General features: G+C 45.6%; 1 protein-coding gene across 3 annotated transcripts in view; it reads left to right on the top strand.

Moving 5' to 3' along the window:
- Positions 1-7892: 7892 nt before the first annotated feature.
- UBAC2 (UBA domain containing 2) overlaps positions 7893-20916 on the top strand; it is a 249802-nt gene continuing 236778 nt past the window's right edge. Inside the window, exons 1-2 of one of the 3 annotated variants that reach the window (XR_013223960.1) lie at positions 7893-8011; positions 9242-9382. Coding sequence is in view for 2 of the 3 variants with exons in the window: in XM_077297118.1 (XP_077153233.1) it covers positions 9352-9382 (31 nt within the window). In the remaining variant the exon portion in view is untranslated. Of the gene's footprint in view, positions 8212-9241; positions 9383-20916 lie in introns of all 3 variants that reach the window. The other 2 variants (XM_077297118.1, XM_077297117.1) reach the window with 2 other exon arrangements.

The raw sequence follows: 20916 nt of genomic DNA, 5'->3' as shown, positions 1-20916 counted from the left end.
AATAATAATAATTTACAATAGATATCACTCATATAATGTAAGAAGTAAAATCATTGGCATTGTACTATACATATAGTTCTCTGACGTATCTGTGCATCAGGAATTGTTATGTTAAACGGGCCCATTGAGAGTCTTTCGCCCCGGGGCCCACAAAAACCTGGAGCCTGCCCTGAATACACCAGTATATATACTCCTCAATGCTGAAGTTGGAACACCAAGAAGAAAAATGTATAGAGCTCACGGGATCTGCAGATATGTTAATGATATGCTAATGATGAAAAAATTTAAAGTGTCAAAACATCTGGATTTATTCAGTAACAAGTACGAGCACCACCTGTAGAATACAGACTTGGAAGCCTCAGCATGTTATCAATCAGCATGTTATCAATCAGGTTATTAATGGTGGTCTGAGGGAAGCTGTGCCTCACTGAGTGCACTTGGGCACGGAAATCATCAAATCCACTGCTGAATGTAAACTCAGCAATTGCCCAGTAATGATCTCCCTGATGTGTGTGATGGGAGACAAGTCCGGAGACTCTGCAGGCCCTAGGAAAACGTGTAGGCCACGCAGGCTGCTCACAGTAACATTAACAACATGCAGCCTGATGTTGTGCTTTTAAATGATGGCTCCTGGGACACTGGAGCTATGGCCGTACCACTCACTCTGTGACCAAGTCGATATAACGCCGGGCCTGGAATGACGACTAGAGACTGTGCCGTACATTAACCCCTTCATGACCCAGCCTATTTTGGCCTTAATGACCTTGCCGTTTTTTGCAATTCTGACCAGTGTCCCTTTATGAGGTAATAACTCAGAAAAGCTTCAACGGATCCTAGCGATTCTGAGACTGTTTTTTCGTGACATATTGGGCTTCATGTTAGTGGTAAATTTAGGTCGATAATTTCTGAGTTTATTTGTGAAAAAAACGGTAATTTGGCAAAAATTTTGAAAATTTCGCAATTTTCACATTTTGAATTTTTATTCTGTTAAACCAGAGAGTTATGTGACACGAAATAGTTAATAAATAACGTTTCCCACATGTCTACTTTACATCAGCACAATTTTGGAAACAATTTTTTTTTTTGCTAGGAAGTTATAAGGGTTAAAATTTGACCAGTGATTTCTCATTTTTACAACAAAATTTACAAAACCATTTTTTTTAGGGACCACCTCACATTTGAAGTAATTTTGAGGGTTCTATATGGCTGAAAATACCCAAAAGTGACACCATTCTAAAAACTGCACCCCTCAAGGTGCTCAAAACCATATTCAAGAAGTTTATTAACCCTTCAGGTGTTTCACAGCAGCAGAAGCAACATGGAAGTAAAAAATGAACATTTAACTTTTTAGTCACAAAAATGATCTTTTAGCAACAATTTTTTTATTTTCCCAGCGGTAAAAGGAGAAACTGGACCACGGACGTTGTTGTCCAATTTGTTCTGAGTACGCTGATACCTCATATGTGGGGGTAAACCACTGTTTGGACGCACGGCAGGGCTCGGAAGGGAAGGAGCGCCATTTGACTTTTTGAATGAAAAATTGGCTCCAATCTTTAGCGGACACCATGTCACGTTTGGAGAGCCCCCGTGTGCCTAAACATTGGATCTCCCCCACAAGTGACCCCATTTTGGAAACTAGACCCCCCAAGGAACTTATCTAGAAGCATAGTGAGCACTTTAAACCCCCAGGTGCTTCACAAATTGATCCGTAAAAATGAAAAAGTACTTTTTTTTCACAAAATAATTATTTTAGCCTCAATTTTTTCATTTTCACATGGGCAACAGGATAAAATGGATCCTAAATTTTGTTGGGCAATTTCTCCTGAGTACACCAATACCTCACATGTGGGGGTAAACCACTGTTTGGGCACATGGTAAGGCTCGGAAGGGAAGGAGCGCCATTTGACTTTTTGAATGAAAAATTATCTCCATCGTTAGCGGACACCATGTCGCGTTTGGAAAGCCCCTGTGTGCCTAAACATTGGAGCTCCTCCACAAGTGACCCCATTTTGGAAACTAGACCCCCCAAGGAACTTATCTAGATGCATAGTGAGCACTTACAACCCCCAAGTGCTTCACAGAAGTTTATAACGCAGAGCCGTGAAAATAAAAAAATAATTTTTCTTTCCTCAAAAATGATTTTTAGCCCAGAATTTTTTATTTTCCCAAGGATAATAGGAGAAATTGGACCCCAAATGTTGTTGTCCAGTTTGTCCTGAGTACGATGATACCCCATATGTGGGGGTAAACCACTGTTTGGGCGCACGGCAGGGCTCGGAAGGGAAGGCACGCCATTTGGCTTTTTGAATGGAAAATTAGCTCCAATCATTAGCGGACACCATGTCGCGTTTGGAGAGCCCCTGTGTGCCTAAACATTGGAGCTCCAGCACAAGTGACCCCATTTTGGAAACTAGACCTCCCAAGGAACTAATCTAGATGTGTGGTGAGCACTTTGAACCCCCAAGTGCTTCACAGAAGTTTATAACGCAGAGCCATGAAAATAAAAAATAATTTTTCTTTTCTCAAAAATGATTTTTTAGCCCACAATTTTTTATTTTCCCAAGGGTAACAGGAGAAATTGGACCCCAAAGGTTGTTGTCCAGTTTCTCCTGAGTACGCTGATACCCCATATGTGGGGGTAAACCACTGTTTTGGCACACGTCGGGGTTCGGAAGGGAAGTAGTGACGTTTTGAAATGCAGACTTTGATGGAATGCTCTGCGGGCGTCAGGTTGCGTTTGCAGAGCCCCTGATGTGCCTAAACAGTAGGAACTCCCCACAAGTGACTCCATTTTGGAAACTAGACCCCCAAGGGAACTTATCTAGATGTGTGGTGAGCACTTTGAACCCCCAAGTGCTTCACAGAAGTTTACAACGCAGAGCCGTGAAAATAAAAAATAATTGTTCTTTCCTCAAAAATTATGTTTTAGCAAGTAATTTTTTATTTTTGCAAGGGTAACAGGAGAAATTGGACCCCAACAGTTGTTGCCCAGTTTGTCCTGAGTACGCTGGTACCTCAAATGTGGGGGTACACCACTGTTTGGGCGCACGTCGGGGCTTAGAAGGGAGGGAGCACCATTTGACTTTTTGAACGCAAGATTGGCTGGAATCAATGGTGGCTGTCATGAATCCCCAATGGCTAGGGATAGCACAGGACAAGCAAAGTACAAATAAATAACGGACGAGCTCTAGGGTGATGGAACCTGGGCTGACCGCTGCCCTACGCCTGACAAACGCAACTAGAGATAGCCAGGGAGCGTGCCTACGTTGGTTCTAGACGCCACGCACCAGCCTAAGAGCTAACTAGTACTGCAGAGAAAATAAGACCTCACTTGCCTCCAGAGGAATGAACCCCAAAAGATATAGTTGCCCCCTCACATGTATTGATGGTGAAATGAGAGGAAGGCACACACATAGAGATGATATATATAGCTTTAGCAAATTGAGGCCCGCTGTAAACTAGAAAGCAGAAAGATACAAAAGGGGACTGAGCGGTCAGCAAAAAACCCTAATCAAAAAAAACCATCCTGAGATTACAAGAACCCATGTGCCAACTCATGGCACATGGGGAGAACCTCAGTCCACTAGAGCTACCAGCTAGCATAGAGACATAATAAGCAAGCTGGACAAAAAACCAAACAACTGAAAATCAGCACTTAGCTTATCCTGAAAGATCTGGGAGCAGGTAGGCAGGAACCAAACAGAGCACATCTGAATACATTGATAGCCGGCAAGGGAATGACAGAAAGGCCAGGTAAAATAGGAAACACCCAGCCTCTGATGGACAGGTGGAAACCAAAGGCCGCAACCCACCAAAGTCACCCAGTACCAGCAGTAACCACCAGAGGGAGCCCACAAACAGAATCCACAACAGGTGGCGCCATGTTGCGTTTGGAGACCCCTGATGTGCCTAAACAGTGGAAACCCCTCAATTCTAACTTCAACACTAACCCCAACACACCCCTAATCCTAATCCCAACTGTAGCCATAACCCTAATCACAACCCTAACCCCAACACACCCCTAACCACAACCCTAACCGCAACACACCCGTAACCCTAATCCTAACCCTAATCCCAACCGTAACCCTAATCCCAACCCTAACCACAACTGTAACCCCAACACACCCCTAACCCTATCCGTAATCCTAACCACAAGCCTAATCTTAACCCTATTTCAAACCCTAGCCCTAATTCCAACCCTAACTCTAATTCCAACCCTAACCCTAAGGCTATGTGCCCACGTTGCGGATTCGTGTGAGATTTTTCCGCACGATTTTTGAAAAATCTGCAGGTAAAAGGCACTGCGTTTTACCTGCGGATTTACAGCAGATTTCCAGTGTTTTTTTGTGCGGATTTCACCTGCGGATTCCTATTGAGGAACAGGTGTAAAACGCTGCGGAATCCGCACAAAGAATTGACATGCTGCGGAAAATACAACGCAGCGTTTCTGCACGGAATTTTCCGCACCATGGGCACAGCGGATTTGGTTTTCCTTAGGTGTACATGGTACTGTAAACCTGATGGAAAACTGCTTCGAATTCTCAGCGGCCAATCCGCTGTGGATCCGCGGCCAATCCGCTGCGGATCCGCTGCCAATCCGCTGCAGATCCGCGGCCAATCCGCTGTGGATCCGCTGCCAATCCGCTGCGGATCCGCGGCCGATCCGCTGCGGATCCGCGGCCGATCCCCTGCGGATCCGCGGCCGATCCGCTGCGGATCCACTGCCGATCCGCGGCCGATCCGCTGCCGATCCGCTGCGGATCCGCGGCCGATCCGCTCTGTGTGCACATGCCATAACCCTACCCCTAACCCTACCTGTAGCCCTAACCCTACCCCTAGTTCTAACCCTAGTTGTAACCCTAACCCTAGTGGAAAAAGAAAAAAAAAATTTCTTTATTTTATTATTGTCCCTACCTATGGGGGTGATAAAGGGGGGGGGGTTATTTATTATTTTTTTTATTTTGATCGCTGTGATAGAACCTACCACAGCGATCAAAATATACTTGTAAGGAATCTGCCGACTGGCAGATTCGGCGGGCGCACTGAGCATGCACCCGCCATTTTGGAAGATGGCGGCGCCCAGCGAGGAGACGTACGGACACCGGGAGGATCGGTAAGTATGAAGGGGTGGTGGGGGGGTGGATCGGAGCACAGGGGGGGTGGATCTGAGCAAGGAGGGAGCGGACAGGAGGACGGGGGAGCCGGCAGGCGGACGGAGGGGACCGGACCCCATAACGGAGGACTGGGGGGCGATCGGTGGGTGTGGGGGGGGTCACTTCAGTATTTCCAGCCATGGCCGATGATATTGCAGCATCGGCCATGGCTGGATTGTAATATTTCACCAGTTTTTTAGGTGAAATATTACAAATCGCTCTGATTGGCAGTTTCACTTTCAACAGCCAATCAGAGCGATCGTAGCCACGGGGGGGGTGAAGCCACCCCCCCTGGGCTGAAGTACCACTCCCCCTCTCCCTGCAGATCGGGTAAAATAGGAGTTAACCCCTTCACCCGATCTGCAGGGACGCGATCATTCCATGACGCCACATAGGCGTCATGGGTCGGATTGGCACGGGTTTTCATGACGCCTACGTGGCGTCATGGGTCGGGGTTAAGGGCTCCCTATTCTGCTGATAGGCACAGGCCCACGCAGTCAGCTCCACTAATCACCTAGCTGCACAGTACACACGGGCTCTGCTGCCTGCACAGTACACACACGGGCTCTGCTGCCTGCACGGTACACACACGGGCTCTGCTGCCTGCACATTACACATACGGGCTCTGCTGCCTGCACATTACACACACGGGCTCTGCTGCCTGCACAGTACACACACGGGCTCTGCTGCCTGCACAGTACACACACGGGCTCTGCTGCCTGCACAGTACACACACGGGCTCTGCTGCCTGCACAGTACACACACGGGCTCTGCTGCCTGCACAGTACACACACGGGCTCTGCTGCCTGCACAGTACACACACACGGGCTCTGCTGCCTGCACAGTACAGACACGGGCTCTGCTGCCTGCACATTACACACACGGGCTCTGCTGCCTGCACATTACACACACGGGCTCTGCTGCCTGCACAGTACACACATGGGCTCTGCTGCCTGCACATTACACACACGGGCTCTGCTGCCTGCACAGTACACACACGAGCTCTGCTGCCTGCACAGTACACACACGGGCTCTGCTGCCTGCACAGTACACACACGGGCTCTGCTGCCTGCACAGTACACACACGGGCTCTGCTGCCTGCACAGTACACACACGGGCTCTGCTGCCTGCACAGTACACACACACGGGCTCTGCTGCCTGCACAGTACACACACGGGCTCTGCTGCCTGCACATTACACACACGGGCTCTGCTGCCTGCACATTACACACACGGGCTCTGCTGCCTGCACAGTACACACATGGGCTCTGCTGCCTGCACATTACACACACGGGCTCTGCTGCCTGCACAGTACACACACGGGCTCTGCTGCCTGCACAGTACACACACGGGCTCTGCTGCCCGCACATTACACACGGGCTCTGCTGCCCGCACATTACACACGGGCTCTGCTGCCCGCACAGTACACACACGGGCTCTGCTGCCCGCACAGTACACACACGGGCTCTGCTTCCCGCACATTACACACACGGGCTCTGCTGCCCGCACATTACACACACGGGCTCTGCTGCCTGCACATTACACACACGGGCTCTGCTGCCTGCACATTACACACACGGGCTCTGCTGCCTGCACATTACACACACGGGCTCTGCTGCCTGCACATTACACACACGGGCTCTGCTGCCTGCACAGTACACACACGGGCTCTGCTGCCTGCACATTACACACACGGGCTCTGCTGCCTGCACATTACACACACGGGCTCTGCTGCCTGCACAGTACACACACGGGCTCTGCTGCCTGCACATTACACACACGGGCTCTGCTGCCTGCACAGTACACACACGGGCTCTGCTGCCTGCACAGTACACACACGGGCTCTGCTGCCCGCACATTACACACGGGCTCTGCTGCCCGCACAGTACACACACGGGCTCTGCTGCCCGCACAGTACACACACGGGCTCTGCTGCCCGCACATTACACACACGGGCTCTGCTGCCCGCACATTACACACACGGGCTCTGCTGCCTGCACATTACACACACGGGCTCTGCTGCCTGCACAGTACACACGGGCTCTGCTGCCTGCACATTACACACACGGGCTCTGCTGCCTGCACATTACACACACGGGCTCTGCTGCCTGCACAGTACACACACGGGCTCTGCTGCCTGCACAGTACACACACGGGCTCTGCTGCCTGCACAGTACACACACGGGCTCTGCTGCCTGCACAGTACACACGGGCTCTGCTGCCTGCACAGTACACACACGGGCTCTGCTGCCTGCACAGTACACACGGGCTCTGCTGCCTGCACAGTACACACACGGGCTCTGCTGCCTGCACATTACACACGGGTTCTGCTGCCTGCACATTACACACGGGTTCTGCTGCCTGCACAGTACACACACGGGCTCTGCTGCCTGCACAGTACACACACGGGCTCTGCTGCCTGCACATTACACACGGGTTCTGCTGCCTGCACAGTACACACGGGCTCTGCTGCCCGCACAGTACACACACGGGCTCTGCTGCCCGCACAGTACACACACGGGCTCTGCTGCCTGCACAGTACACACACGGGCTCTGCTGCCTGCACAGTACACACACGGGCTCTGCTGCCCGCACATTACACACGGGCTCTGCTGCCCGCACATTACACACACGGGCTCTGCTGCCTGCACAGTACACACGTGGATCCGGGGCACAGCCCTACGTACGCATAATAATGACAATAATCCACAAGTCTATGACTATGTTGTCCCATTCATTCATTCATACATAACCCAAAGCAGACTCCTCCCACACACGTGACTGATCACATGACCATGACATCATGGAAGGTCCTTTCCCTGTGTTATGAGGATCTTGCTGACACCATGCACTAATGCTGTAAGTAGCTGGTGTGTGTGTAGAGGTTACCTGCGGGCTGTGGCCAGTAATGGGGGCCTGTACTTAGTCAGCAGGGGGCAGGACGCTGTCTGTGGCCAGTAGTGACATGTACAGGGCATAGACCTGGCAGGCAGTGAGGTGCAGGTGCAGTGCTGCCAGTGCTCAGCTCCAGGATGTGTCAGTGTGTGAGAGAGGCCTCAGTAAGTGCAGTTGTGAGGGGTGATGGAAGCCATGTTGTTACCCCTCCTGTGTGTTACAGGACCTTCACATGCCGGACACACACCTGCCATTCCCTTTAATGGGGTGTGTTGGGATTCTGTCATGGTGGCCATAATTTTGCCAGAAGAATGGCGCAATAGAATGGTGGAGTCTGTGATGGAATAGCGTGTTTCTGACATTGGCTGCGCACAGGCTCAGTCTGGCCCCCACCCAATAATAGGAGCAGTAATTGGCATCATTCCTTAAATTTACTGTATGGAGGTAGTGGCAGCATCTAATCATAAATTTAAAGGGATTGTTCAATACTCAGAGAGCCCCTTTTGATTGCCTACGTTCTCCCCCCCCCCCTTGTAAAGTAACACATATTCACTTTGTCCATAGGTTACGCACTACCCAGCAAATGCAGTTCAAGAGTCTGACGGTGCCAAACTGTGCCCCCATGTCTGATACCACCCAGCATGTAACCTCTACCATTAATCAGACTGTATCTGCTGCCCACATTCTCACCTTCGGGAACTTCTCTTTGGTTTTTTCACACCCCAGCATAGAAATCTCTGAGGCCATGTTGATTTGTGAAGGATTGAGGCAGGATTTTTCTCTTGTCTGCAGAAAATAACCTATATCAGCCTCTCTGGGCCTATGTAGTGTATATCCACTGTGCAAACAAGCTATACACATAAATAGATCTCTCAGACCTGATGAAACTAGTGTACTAACTTTCAAAATCCATGTTATAATTGTTGCATAATCCTTGTGGAATGATAATAAGACAAGCATTTCATGAGTCCAGCTTCTTACAGATGTGGAAACATCATGTGCCTGTAATTCGCCAGGCTCGTGCCCCCAATTCTTTGCTATGATCAGGGCATCCCCTCAGATTTGAGCATGGTGCGGATTTTAAAACATGGAGCACACTTTTATATCCACACTGATGTTTCTGATGGAGTTTTAGGATTGGCATATATTGTTGGTGGCTTTTTCATATTCATGTCTTCTTCTGTCATCTCATAGGTCTGAATCCAGTGGTCCAATAGTCTGGAAGATGCAGCGTTGTCATTTCACATAATACAGAAAGCGACGTCCTGACATGACCGCTGCTGTGGACAGAAACCACAGATACAATGATTGCTAGTACTGGTTCCAGTGGGCTTTGTAAGTATTGGTGTATTGCCAAACTTTACACTATTAGCAAAATTTGGGGAAAAAACCTGAGGACTTAATTCTGCTGCTAATTTTTCATTTCATCAGCCAGGAGGTCTCGCTTGTGCCCCCTCATTAGCGAGGACACACATAAGCCCACTGGCCTGTGGTCAGGAAATCTTGTGTGTCCCTGATGTTACAGATGCCATAAAATATAAAGTTCTGTCTGATGCTGCACACGAGGCGACTGCGTTATGCACAATGTCCTAATCTGTAACCATGGAAATAAGCTGCCTTGTATGTATGTTAAATTCTTTAGATACCTTTTTTTGATAATTATTTGTATCTCTTCGTATATTACCTATTTATTCTATTTTATAAGTAAAATAATGACCGACATTTAAATATCCACTAAATGACAAAAATGTAATGGTGCATAACTAAGATAAACGCCACAAATAACACCTGCATGCAGAAATAGGGCTATATAATAAAATAGATGTATCAGGATAAAATGACTCTTGTGGAATTTTCTAAAACAATTGATAAAATAATTATCAGTGTCAGTGTTGTACTAGCTACAAAATCTATCCAAAAAGTGTTAATACAACCAACATAAAGGTCTCTGTAATCAGGAAAGTTGAAGCATTCTACAATGTTCAGGAACGAGTATAGATGATGGAATGAACTCTTGCGGTTTTACTGTGTCCGGTATGACTTGATGTGTCTATGCTGATAATGATGGGCAGCACGGTGTCTTAGTGGATAGCACAGCAGCCTTGCAGCGCTGGAGTCCTGGGTTCAAACCCCACCAAGGACAACATCTGCAAAGAGTTTGTATGTTCTCTCCGTGTTTGCGTGGGTTTCCTCCGGGTTCTCCGGTTTCCTCCTACATTCCAAAGACATACTGATAGGGAATTTAGATTGTGAGCCCCATTGGGGACAGTGATGATAATGTGTGCGAACTGTAAAGCGCTGCGGAATATGTTAGCGCTATATAAAAATAAAGATTATTATTATTATGTTATCCAGATATGCACAAACATCATATCATATACAGTGTGTCCAGATACAGCATGTCTGCCATTTGTACTGAGCATACTGCCGCCGTCTCCGGGACGACATTATACATCACCTCTTTATCATAGAGTATCAGATTACCCCAAACCAGGAACTTTGTTTGTATGAGGAACACTTGTCTCAGGATGGAATACCCCTCCTGGAATCACCGTGGTTCGAATTGTCATCAATCCAGGACTAAGAGGCGTGTGGTGAGAGGTATCTGTGCGCTATCCTTATCCGTATATCTATGTGTTATCCTTTGTACATTGAGACTGCGGACCTGTAGTGATTGATCATTACAGTAGATTATCCGATTACCTTGGAATAGAGGCTTTGTGTATGTTCATACGTCACACAAGTGGCAAACCTTCCCTATATGTTGTGTTTGTGGCTATGTTACCGAAACATTCTTCTATCATTATCAGCAGAAACACATCGAGTCATATTAGATGCTGTAAAAACGCAATTTAAACTCGAGAGTTCGATTCCTCAGCTATAGTTGCCTGAATGCAGAGACTTTTCTGTCAGTTGTGCTACCATTCGAGATGAGTGAACAGAAACTTAAAAGTTGGGGGTTCGCACTGGTCAGTTAGTGTCCAGTGTTAAACGCCAAACACGGACTTTTCCCGGAAGTCAAGAGAGAGAATATTTTCCAGCTCAAAAGCTCAGGTCCCCATTGTTTCCAGTGTGGTTTGGGTTCTTACAGTTCTGGTAAATAAAGTTCGGGCCAGGTACCAGAACCTCAGACTTCCTTAGGTCTGCTCATCATTTTTAGCCACATTATGAATGTCTTTTTTTTTTTTTTTTTTTTTTTTACTACTCTCTGCAACACTGATACTTATTTTATCAGTTGTTTTAACAAATTCCACAAGGTCCCCATGGTAAGTAATTTTATTTTCTATCCCTTTTTTCCTGTATCTGGGTGTTATATGTGTGTTTTATCGTAATGTACCATCACATTTTTGACATTTAATGTATCTATAAGTGTTGGTGATTTATTTTATTTCCGTATATTACTCAGTGATTCTTTGCAGATGTCGGCGTTCACCAGCACACGCTTATCCTTTGACTCGCTTGGTCCCATGATGACCACCTGGGAGATAATGTCGTCTCTCTGTTCAGTAGCTATCTTGTGGCATCCCCAATGTCTGACTATCGAGGGGCACGTCAGTGCTGCTATCTCCTCTGACTTCTTTGTGCCTCTTCTTCTCAGTCCTACCCGCACAACATTGTATAACAGCTTCTCTGTAGTGTGCCAGGGATCTGCATTGATGGCTTCTTGTCACGGTCCTGGTGCTAACAAACCTTTTTTCCACAGCTCCAATCAATACTACTTTATCAGGGATGTGATTTTCAGGATTTTTTTGTATATATTGTTATTCTTATCTAATTTATAGGTGTTCAGTATTATAGCAATGGGACAGCAGTTTGGACATTTATAATGGGTTGTAGCACCAAATTTGGACAGCAGGTTTATTCAAAATAAGGAAGTGGAGGCTGATTGTGTATCTTGTAAGCACCCTGTGTAGACTCACATAGGTTTATATATTAATACAATATCATTAACTAATAAAATATTAGTGCAGCTAACCTGTAACCAATAACCTGTGATCCTTAATGGGTTTGTGTATGATCCCATTTCAATCTTCCTGAGCCTGCCTCCTTCTGTTCATCATTTTTAGATATTGTAGGAAAAGCTGTGCAGCGTACCTGGGAGTGGAAACGCAGATGGAATTGGTTCATCTGAGAGAAATTGGCTGCTCCCAAGATGTTCGACAGCCCAAGAAGTACCCTGACATAGTTACAGTAACTCATGCTGTTGGAAGGGCATTAGTGATGGATCGGACTGGCCTGCAGAGCTGAATCCTAACAGTGTGTGCATATGAACAGAGTTAGTGTTCAGAAAGCAGCACTGCTTGCCGAAAGTTTGCCCTGGGATGGAAAACGACTTTAAATCACCTTCTAAGTGATGTGCACTTTTCTTATTGCACACTAGATGGCGATGGTGCATCTAACGGTGCCATGTGTTTAGACTACAGAAACAAGGTGCCACCATTCTGCTGCCTCTGTCCTAGGAGATAGGGAAGTGTGCTTACACTAAAAGCCATCTCTCTTTCTAAATCAGCTGGTTTTCAGGTCAAAACCTGCTCTGTGTCGCCGAACACAGTGACCTAAAAACAAATGCAACATTTCTTACATTGTCCATGTGTAGAGGTGCTATGTGACATCTTGTCCCTAATTAAGCAACTTGTGCTAATATCTGTTTTACAAATGACCAGTTAGGAGCTTTTACACCTATGTGACAGGTGTAGCTCTGAGATCGGATGAAACCATATTGTGTAGATGTATTAGATTGTCATTTTAGTAAGGATAGACAAATGACCTTGCAGCCATGAGAATCGTGTTTGCGTGGCAGCTACAACCCCTCCTTATCATGTTTCACTACTTTCTCTTCCTCTTTTTAATGTCTGCAAAGTTTCATCCTTTTTGGAACGAGGTTTCTAAATCCTCTGTTTAGATCAACATGTAGTTTTGACAAGAATCTCGGTCAGAGCTTTCTTTTTCGGCAGTATTCGGTAATGCATTATTTTTAGATTTGGATGCGACCTCAGCATGGTGTCCTGTAGGTGATGGGGTCCTATGGGCGAGTTGTGCCACTGTATGCCCATTTATTGGTGGCGTATGTTGTGAAATCCTTCCGGTGTGTACCCCCGACTGCAGACTCTGATGTGTGCAGGCCCCTTGGTGACTAGTGATGCGGTCATGCAGCTTTTTGGTGTTTAAAGTGTATTTATAGTGCTCGGACCATTCTTCACTGCAGAGCAGAATGGCTGGAGTGCATTGTCTTGGTGGGTCAGTAGCTGGTAATTGTTGCTTGCTGGCAGTGCTTAGTTGGCTTACATTATAAATTCTGTTCGATGTCTTGTTTTAACCTATTTGGAGACTTAAAAAGAGGTATCTCATCTGCTTGAGATGTGCCTGGCTCTGTGATTCTGATTGCTGCAGGTGCAGCTCCTAATAACGTTTTTCGTCAAGGGAAATTGTGGCCTGGCACACATTTCCCCCTCAGAAGTTAAATCGGGACCTCCCGCTAATGTCTAAGTGAGAAAACACTATTGATGGCACTAATGTCCAAAGCCTTCCCGACATGTTTCACCTTGATCGGCATCATCAGGAGTTTGACACTAGCGCTCCTTCAGCATACTAATCGCATTAAAACCTTGGTTGTTATGCATTTTCCATCATTGCCACAACCTGCAGTTTTCAGATCTACAGGTATTGTATGAATAACCAATGACAGAAGGCCAGGCTTACACCAGTCAGTAGCCAGATGTGCACAGACTAAGGTTATGACTCTGCGGTTGTAAACCTTGATCAGGTGTTATCATGCATAAGCTATGACAATCGCACACGTGCTGGATGGTGAGGGTGGATCGATTAGATGGACATGGATTGGTATAGTTACCTGCCAGTGACCTATAATGGAGGAGGAATGAGTGATCCATGTATTGGGTTATCAGATAACATACCTGGTTCCCAATAGACGAAGGGTGGGGTGATCAACCTCCAATTTATGTGGCAGAGAAGGGAGTGGATTCTTATTCCTCCCCAACTAGCGGTGTATGGAGGAATAGCACACCAAGATTAGGCTCAAATAAGGACGTCTTTGAATGCTTTTTATTTTCCTTCCCTCATATCCCAAATATTACACCAAGCTGAATTTAGCAACGTTCCGGGTCACGTACGCTTCATCAAGGCCAAGGAATAGGATATGCATGAGAAATCCCTTGTGGACAGAAAAGTAAATATCCTTTTGTTGATCATATAAAATGATCGCTGAGCTGTCTAGGGATCCGGCGAGAGTGTGGAAATGAGTGTTACCTACGGGAGAAGGGACCCAGTGGCACAGAGAGCCGTGGATGTGGCGTGGCACCTCCGATGGCACACACAGGATTTATAAGTCTCAGGAGCAAACCAAACCCTGTCATTTAGCCCATGAAGATGCTGGTCCGTGCAGTGAAGCTTACCAGAGGGCAGATGTAGATGTGCTTCATCACCCAGGGCATTACTATGGCGGCCACCTGCAGGCACACATGTACAGTTTACTGATCTGGTGACCACCAATGTGGCCACAATATGAGGCTGAGCCACACAAAAAAGAGAAGCTTCTGGTCCCTGATATTTTGAAATGGATTTTCACCTTTAAATATTAGTTTAATAAAAGTTAGATTTTATTACGTGACTATAGAAACAAAATAGCGGAAAGGGAAATTGGATTTTGGTTTACGATTTTGTAAACTAATTAATACATTTATAGGATTATTAACCCTTCAAACACTAGGATCATTGCATACATTGATGTTCATGACACAATACATGATGGTCCAGATAGTTTGGACAAACAGCATTTTCCTTCATCTTCCGCAGCACCATGCCGCTGGGGTGTGGTGGGTTCTAATATAATTATCACATTCTAGTCACAAGGGCGAAGTGAAATTGCTGCTTGTATCTAAGGCTTTTTGGTTGGCCCATTATTGTCAATGACCAACCAAACTCCTAAAAATGGAGCACGCTTAATAAATATTTCACATGTTATGATCTTAGTCATGCCTTTCTCTGGAAGACGCTGTGTCACTTATTGGTCTGCTTGCTGCAGTTTTGATAAAATCCCTTATTTTCTGATATATTCTGATCTACCAATCAGTTCTTTGAATGCTGAACTCCCCCAAACACCCCCCCCACACACACACACAACTGATTGGCAGCTTTCAATGTACGCTGTGCATAAGCAGAAAGCTGCTAGTCAGAGGAGGTGAGAGGTTATACAGAGCTCATTGATATGGAGGACTAAATGCTAGCAGGGTTATTAGTCCTCTAGTGATAATCTCCTGCTGATGTTAGTGATTGTTATCAAAACTACAGCAAGCAGCCCAGTACATGACTCTTTACTTGAATCAGGGACTCTGTTTCTACACTATGGTGTACTCAGATTAGGTGGCAAAAATCAGGTGATAGATTCCTTTATTGATTCAGTGGAAATTAGTCACACACCTTTCATCACCTTATGACTTTAATATATAGGATATAGATGTGTATGACTATATATATTTATTACTTTAGACTGCAAGTTCTTCAGATGGCAGCATGGTGTGTTAGGCTGGTTTCACACTTGCGTTTTTATCTGCATGCGTTTTTTTTTAAAACGCATGTGTGAAAAAACGCATGTAAACGCGGTAAAACGCATGCGTTTTTTAGACGCATGCGTTTTTATAGAAAAACACAAGAAAACACAAGAAAACACAAGAAAACCCTAACCCTACCCCTAACCCTAAACGTGACTGAAATACGTGGCACTGAAATACGTGGCACTGAAATACGTGCAACTGAAATACGTGGTACTTAAATACGTGGCACTAAAATACGTGGCACTAAAATACATGATACGTGGCAGTTAAATACGTGGCACTTAAATACGTGGCACTGAAATACGTGATACGTGGCACTGAAATACGTGGCAGTTAATACGTGGCACTGAAATACGTGATACGTGGCACTTAAATACGTGATACGTGGCACTTAAATACGTGGCACTTAAATACGTGGCACTTAAATACGTGGCACTGAAATACGTGATACGTGGCACTTAAATACGTGGCACTGAAATACGTGATACGTGGCAGTTAATACGTGGCACTGAAATACGTGATACGTGGCACTTAAATACGTGATACGTGGCACTTAAATACGTGGCACTTAAATACGTGGCACTTAAATACGTGATACGTGGCACTTAAATACGTGGCACTTAAATACGTGGCACTTAAATACGTGGCACTGAAATACGTGGCACTGAAATACGTGATACGTGGCACTTAAATACATGGCACTGAAATACGTGGCACTTAAATACGTGGCACTATGACTGTCAGAAAATGTTCATTAAACAGTTAGGGGTGAGGTTAGGGGTAGAGTTAGGGTTAGGGTTTGGATACCTTTATCACCTTGATGGTGGTGGGTGGTTTTTCAGTGTGTTTTCTGTTTTTTTGCGTTAAAAACGCATGCGTTTTTAACGCAAAAAAACCGCATGTGCTTAAAAACGCATGCGTTTACATAGACAGCAATGCATTTTTTTGCCGCGAAAAAACGCATGCGTTTTTTCGCGGCAAAAAAAATGCGCAAAAAAATACTACAGGTTGCATTTTTGAAAATGAACGCATGCAGAAAAAAAACGCATGCGTTTTCAATGTTAAATATAGGGGAAAAAACGCATGCATTTTTTGTGCAAAAAACGCTGCAGACAAAAACGCAAGTGTGAAACCAGCCTTAGATTGCAGTTGATTGCGGTGGTCCGGGTGCTGGGACACCCTGTAACCAGTGCTTTAGATAACCTTTCTAATATATACTAATATACTTTTCATGAAGGGAGACAAATCCGATTTCCCCACTGGATGAGATGCATGTCTGGCCAAGGGAAGTGTTTTCATCTGCGCTACAACTATATCTGCAAGTAATATGTCCCCCTAATTCCCATAAGTGCAGCTCATTTACATGCATGGTGTAACATTAGAAATTCTCTCTTCCTGTTTTCTTTCTTTGAATAAGTGCAGCAGGAACTTTGTGCAGAGTTGTTTGTTTTCAGAATTCTAAATGGGATTCCCATCTTATACAGTGATGACATATAGCGAATATAAGACTTCTACACCCCCCCCCCCCCAAAAAAAAATAAATGCAGTTTTTCGATTATTTTTTTAACTCTTTTATTTATTGATTTTTATTCTTACAGCATTCATTGTACAGTGAAAATAAACTGGAGAACTGATTCTCTGGGTCGAAATGATTACATAGATACGAAACATGTATACTTTTTTTTTTTTTTTTTACTATTTTAGGCTACTTTCACACTAGCGTTTTTTTGCATACGTCGCAATGCGTCGTTTTGGCGAAAAAACGCATCCTGCAAAGTTGTCTGCAGGATGCGTTTTTCCCCCATAGATTTACATTGGCGACGCATTGCGACGTATGCACACACGTTGCAACCGTCGTGCGACAGTTGCGTCGTGTTTTGGCAGCCCGCCAGCAGCAAAAAAAGTTACATGTAACTTTTTTTGTGCCGACGTTCCGCCATTTCCGACCGCGCATGCGCGGCCGGAACTGGGCCCCCACCTCCCCGCACCTCACAATGGGGCAGCGGATGCGTGGAAAAACAGCATCCGCTGCACCCGTTGTGCGGCGCAAACAACGCTAGCGTCGGTACGTCGGCCCGACGCACTGCGACGGGCCGAGTACGACGCTAGTGTGAAAGTAGCCTTATTGGCTTAAAATTTGTAAAACAAAAAAAAATGGTTTGTCACTATTTTCCAAGACAATTGACTTTTATATAATACATTTGAGTAATGTACTTTTTTTTTTTTATACATAAGAACCTGGCAGTTTAGCAGGGGTATGTAGACTTCTTATATTCACTGTATGACTAGGCTACGTGCACACGTTGCGGTTTAGCCTTAGGAATTTCTGGTGCGGATTCTGCCTTTCCTGGCAGAAAACACAGCTGCAGATTTGTTGCGTTTTTTGTGCGGATCTGCAGCGTTTTTTTTACCCCTGCGGTTTTCTATAATGGAGTGGGTACAAAAACGCTGCAGATTCGCAAAAAAGAAGTGACGTTCTACTTCTTTTAAACCGCAGCGTTTCCGCAGCGGATTTTTCACAACGTGTGCACAGCTTTTTTTTTTTCTCATTGATTTACATTGTACTGTAAATCAATTGCGGATCTGCAGCGTTTCTGCACCGCAAAAAACACTGCGAATCCGCACAGAATCCGCAACGTGTGCACATACCCTAAGAAATACTACAGGAAAGCTCCTTTCAGTAAGACCCAGTGTCGTTCTCTGGTGGAGGTTCCAGAGATCGGACCCTCGCTGATCATATTGTGATAGATTATGCTATCCCTTTTTTTGACATAGGAATACCGCTTTTAATAAATGCATAATCTAATAGCAGTGAGGGTATGTTCCCACTGGGCGTAATGGCTGCGCTTTGGACGCAGTGGATACCCTTCTCCGCCCAAAGCGACGCCCCCTGTTGTACAGAGCGTCTCCGCAAGATAGATAGACATGCTGCAGTCTGGAAAGACGTGCCGCATGTCCGGTTATGCAGGGCCGTCGGACTCCACTCCACTGTGCTGTAACATCTGGGCGCTGCGGATATATGCAGCGTCCAATCCGCAGCAAATCCTGATGTAATCCGGCCTGTGGACACATACCCTAAGGCAGTTTTGGCCATGTCCACTTCCTAATGGTGTAAACCAACTTTTCTCTTATATATTTTATGTCCATCTCCTACATATGTGAAGGGGCTGATTCATCTTGAAGGATGCACTGGAGTTAGAAATGAATTGAGACGTGTAATTCTTCATGATGAACTGTAGTACATTTCTCTCATAAATTACTCCATTTTGTGGTATAATTTATAATGAAGTTGTCTGCTTCACCATCCTACGTCATATTCCCACTAAGCTCTGGCCACTTTTTTAAAGTCTCAGTACTTTTTTTTTTTTTTTGAGCACAAACTGTTGAAGCGGGGTTGCCTGCAAAAATTCCGTCTTTGCTGACACCACAGGAAATTTTGAAAGCCAGCCATGCAATCTTCATATTGCTAAACATAGTACGAAGATTGCTACCGTAAATGAGAAATGTGTTTATTTCTCCCTTTGAAATATCTTAAGATACCGCCAAGGCTCTGCCCACATCTACATAAGGTTTCCAGGACCCCCAGAAACCACAGTGCTGTGCCAGATCCATTGTACAACAGAGGTCAATGACGGGCTCCGTTGCCTTATTATGGGATGCACCAGGTTCCTTCATGATGAAAAGCAGATCAGCCAAGGTTAATTACCCTTAGTGCTCATGCAGAGGGCCAGAGTTACGGTCTGAGTGCGATTTGTCAAATCATCAGATCGCACTCGGACCAGTGTTATTCAGTCAGGCCGTGCACATATCCAATTTTTTTCTTTGGGCCGAGTGGTGAAATCACGGCATGCGTGATTTGCTTCCTAAACGGATCACACTCGGCCATTCATCTCTATGCGTCACTGACTGACAGAATGGAGACATTTTGTGTATTTTTCTTTTAAATAATTCTCCACATTCAAGAAAAAATGGATCCCTCTCTGATCAGAATCTCATTAGCATAATCAAAGTGTTTCTCTTGGATGGAGCAGAAATGACCATAGCCTTATAATGAATGTTGGGGAGTTTCCATATATTTAGAATGCATGTAAGGCTACTTTCACACTCCGTCGGTACGGGGCCGTCGCTATAAGCATCGGCGCGACGTACCGACGCACGTTGTGAAAATTCGGCACAACGTGGGCAGCATGCAGTGTTTCAACGCATCCGCTGCCCATTCTAAAGTCCCGGGGAGGAGGGGGCGGATTTCCGCCGGGCATGCGCGGTAGGAAATGGCGGACCCGATTTACGAAAAAACGTTCCCTTGAACGTTTTTTGTGCCGACAGTCCGCAAAAACTCGACGCATCCAGTGCACGACGGACGCGACGTATGGCCATACATTGCGATCCGTCGGCAATACAAGTCTATGGGAAAAAAAGGCATCCTGCGGGCACATTTACAGGATGCGTTTTTTTCCCAAAACGACACATTGCGACGGATTCCAGACGACGCAAGTGTGAAAGTAGCCTAAGCCAAAGGCATTACATATGTGAGTGATTGTGATGTTTAGGTTGGGTTACACACACTCAGGTCTATCATAGCAAAGGTTTGGACTGGTAGCTAAAGATCCAGTGTGGTACATTCCCTTACTATAGTACTATACACTGCTTCACATCTGATGTGTTTTTACTCATTCATTAATACTGGAGCTTGAGGGGACCAGCACACGTAGAGGATTGTGCCCGGCATTTCTTCTTCTTGTCACGGATTTCACCTTATACATTACACAGTGTGACTATCTGCAGAAAAAAATTCACACCATTCTTCAAGACAGCTGTCTTTAATGCAGGTAACAAGTTGATTAGTGGCTTCTAACTGGTCTGTAGGAGCCAGAACTCTTAACGGTTGGTAGGGGATCAAATACTTATTTCCCCCGCTGTATAGATGAGATTTTGACACTCCTATGTAGTTGGTTCTTATATTACAGTTTTTATACATAGATTCACATGCTAAAATGTCTCACCATAACTACAGTAGCTTGGATAACTGCATCACACCCTGAATCCCAGAATCCATGAAAGGCAAAATTGGAGTTCTTAGAATTAAAGGGAATCTGTCAGTAGCTTTTCTAAAAAACAGCCAGCACAACCAACCATATTTGTCTTCACATGTGCTTTCCAAATGTGTGCTTAAAGGTCTTTTCCATTATACATTTCTGGCTCCTCAGATGACACTCGCCCTTTCGGAATGTACTGCTGAGCTCAGTGATTGGCTGCAGCATTGATATATACTGTACCCATTACATTATCACTGCAGCT

Source organism: Ranitomeya variabilis, chromosome 3 (genome assembly GCF_051348905.1).
Source record: "Ranitomeya variabilis isolate aRanVar5 chromosome 3, aRanVar5.hap1, whole genome shotgun sequence".
Classification (NCBI taxonomy): Eukaryota; Metazoa; Chordata; class Amphibia; order Anura; family Dendrobatidae; genus Ranitomeya; species Ranitomeya variabilis.
The sequence above is the reverse complement of the archived record's forward strand: the minus strand, read 5'-3'. Positions and strand labels throughout refer to the sequence as shown.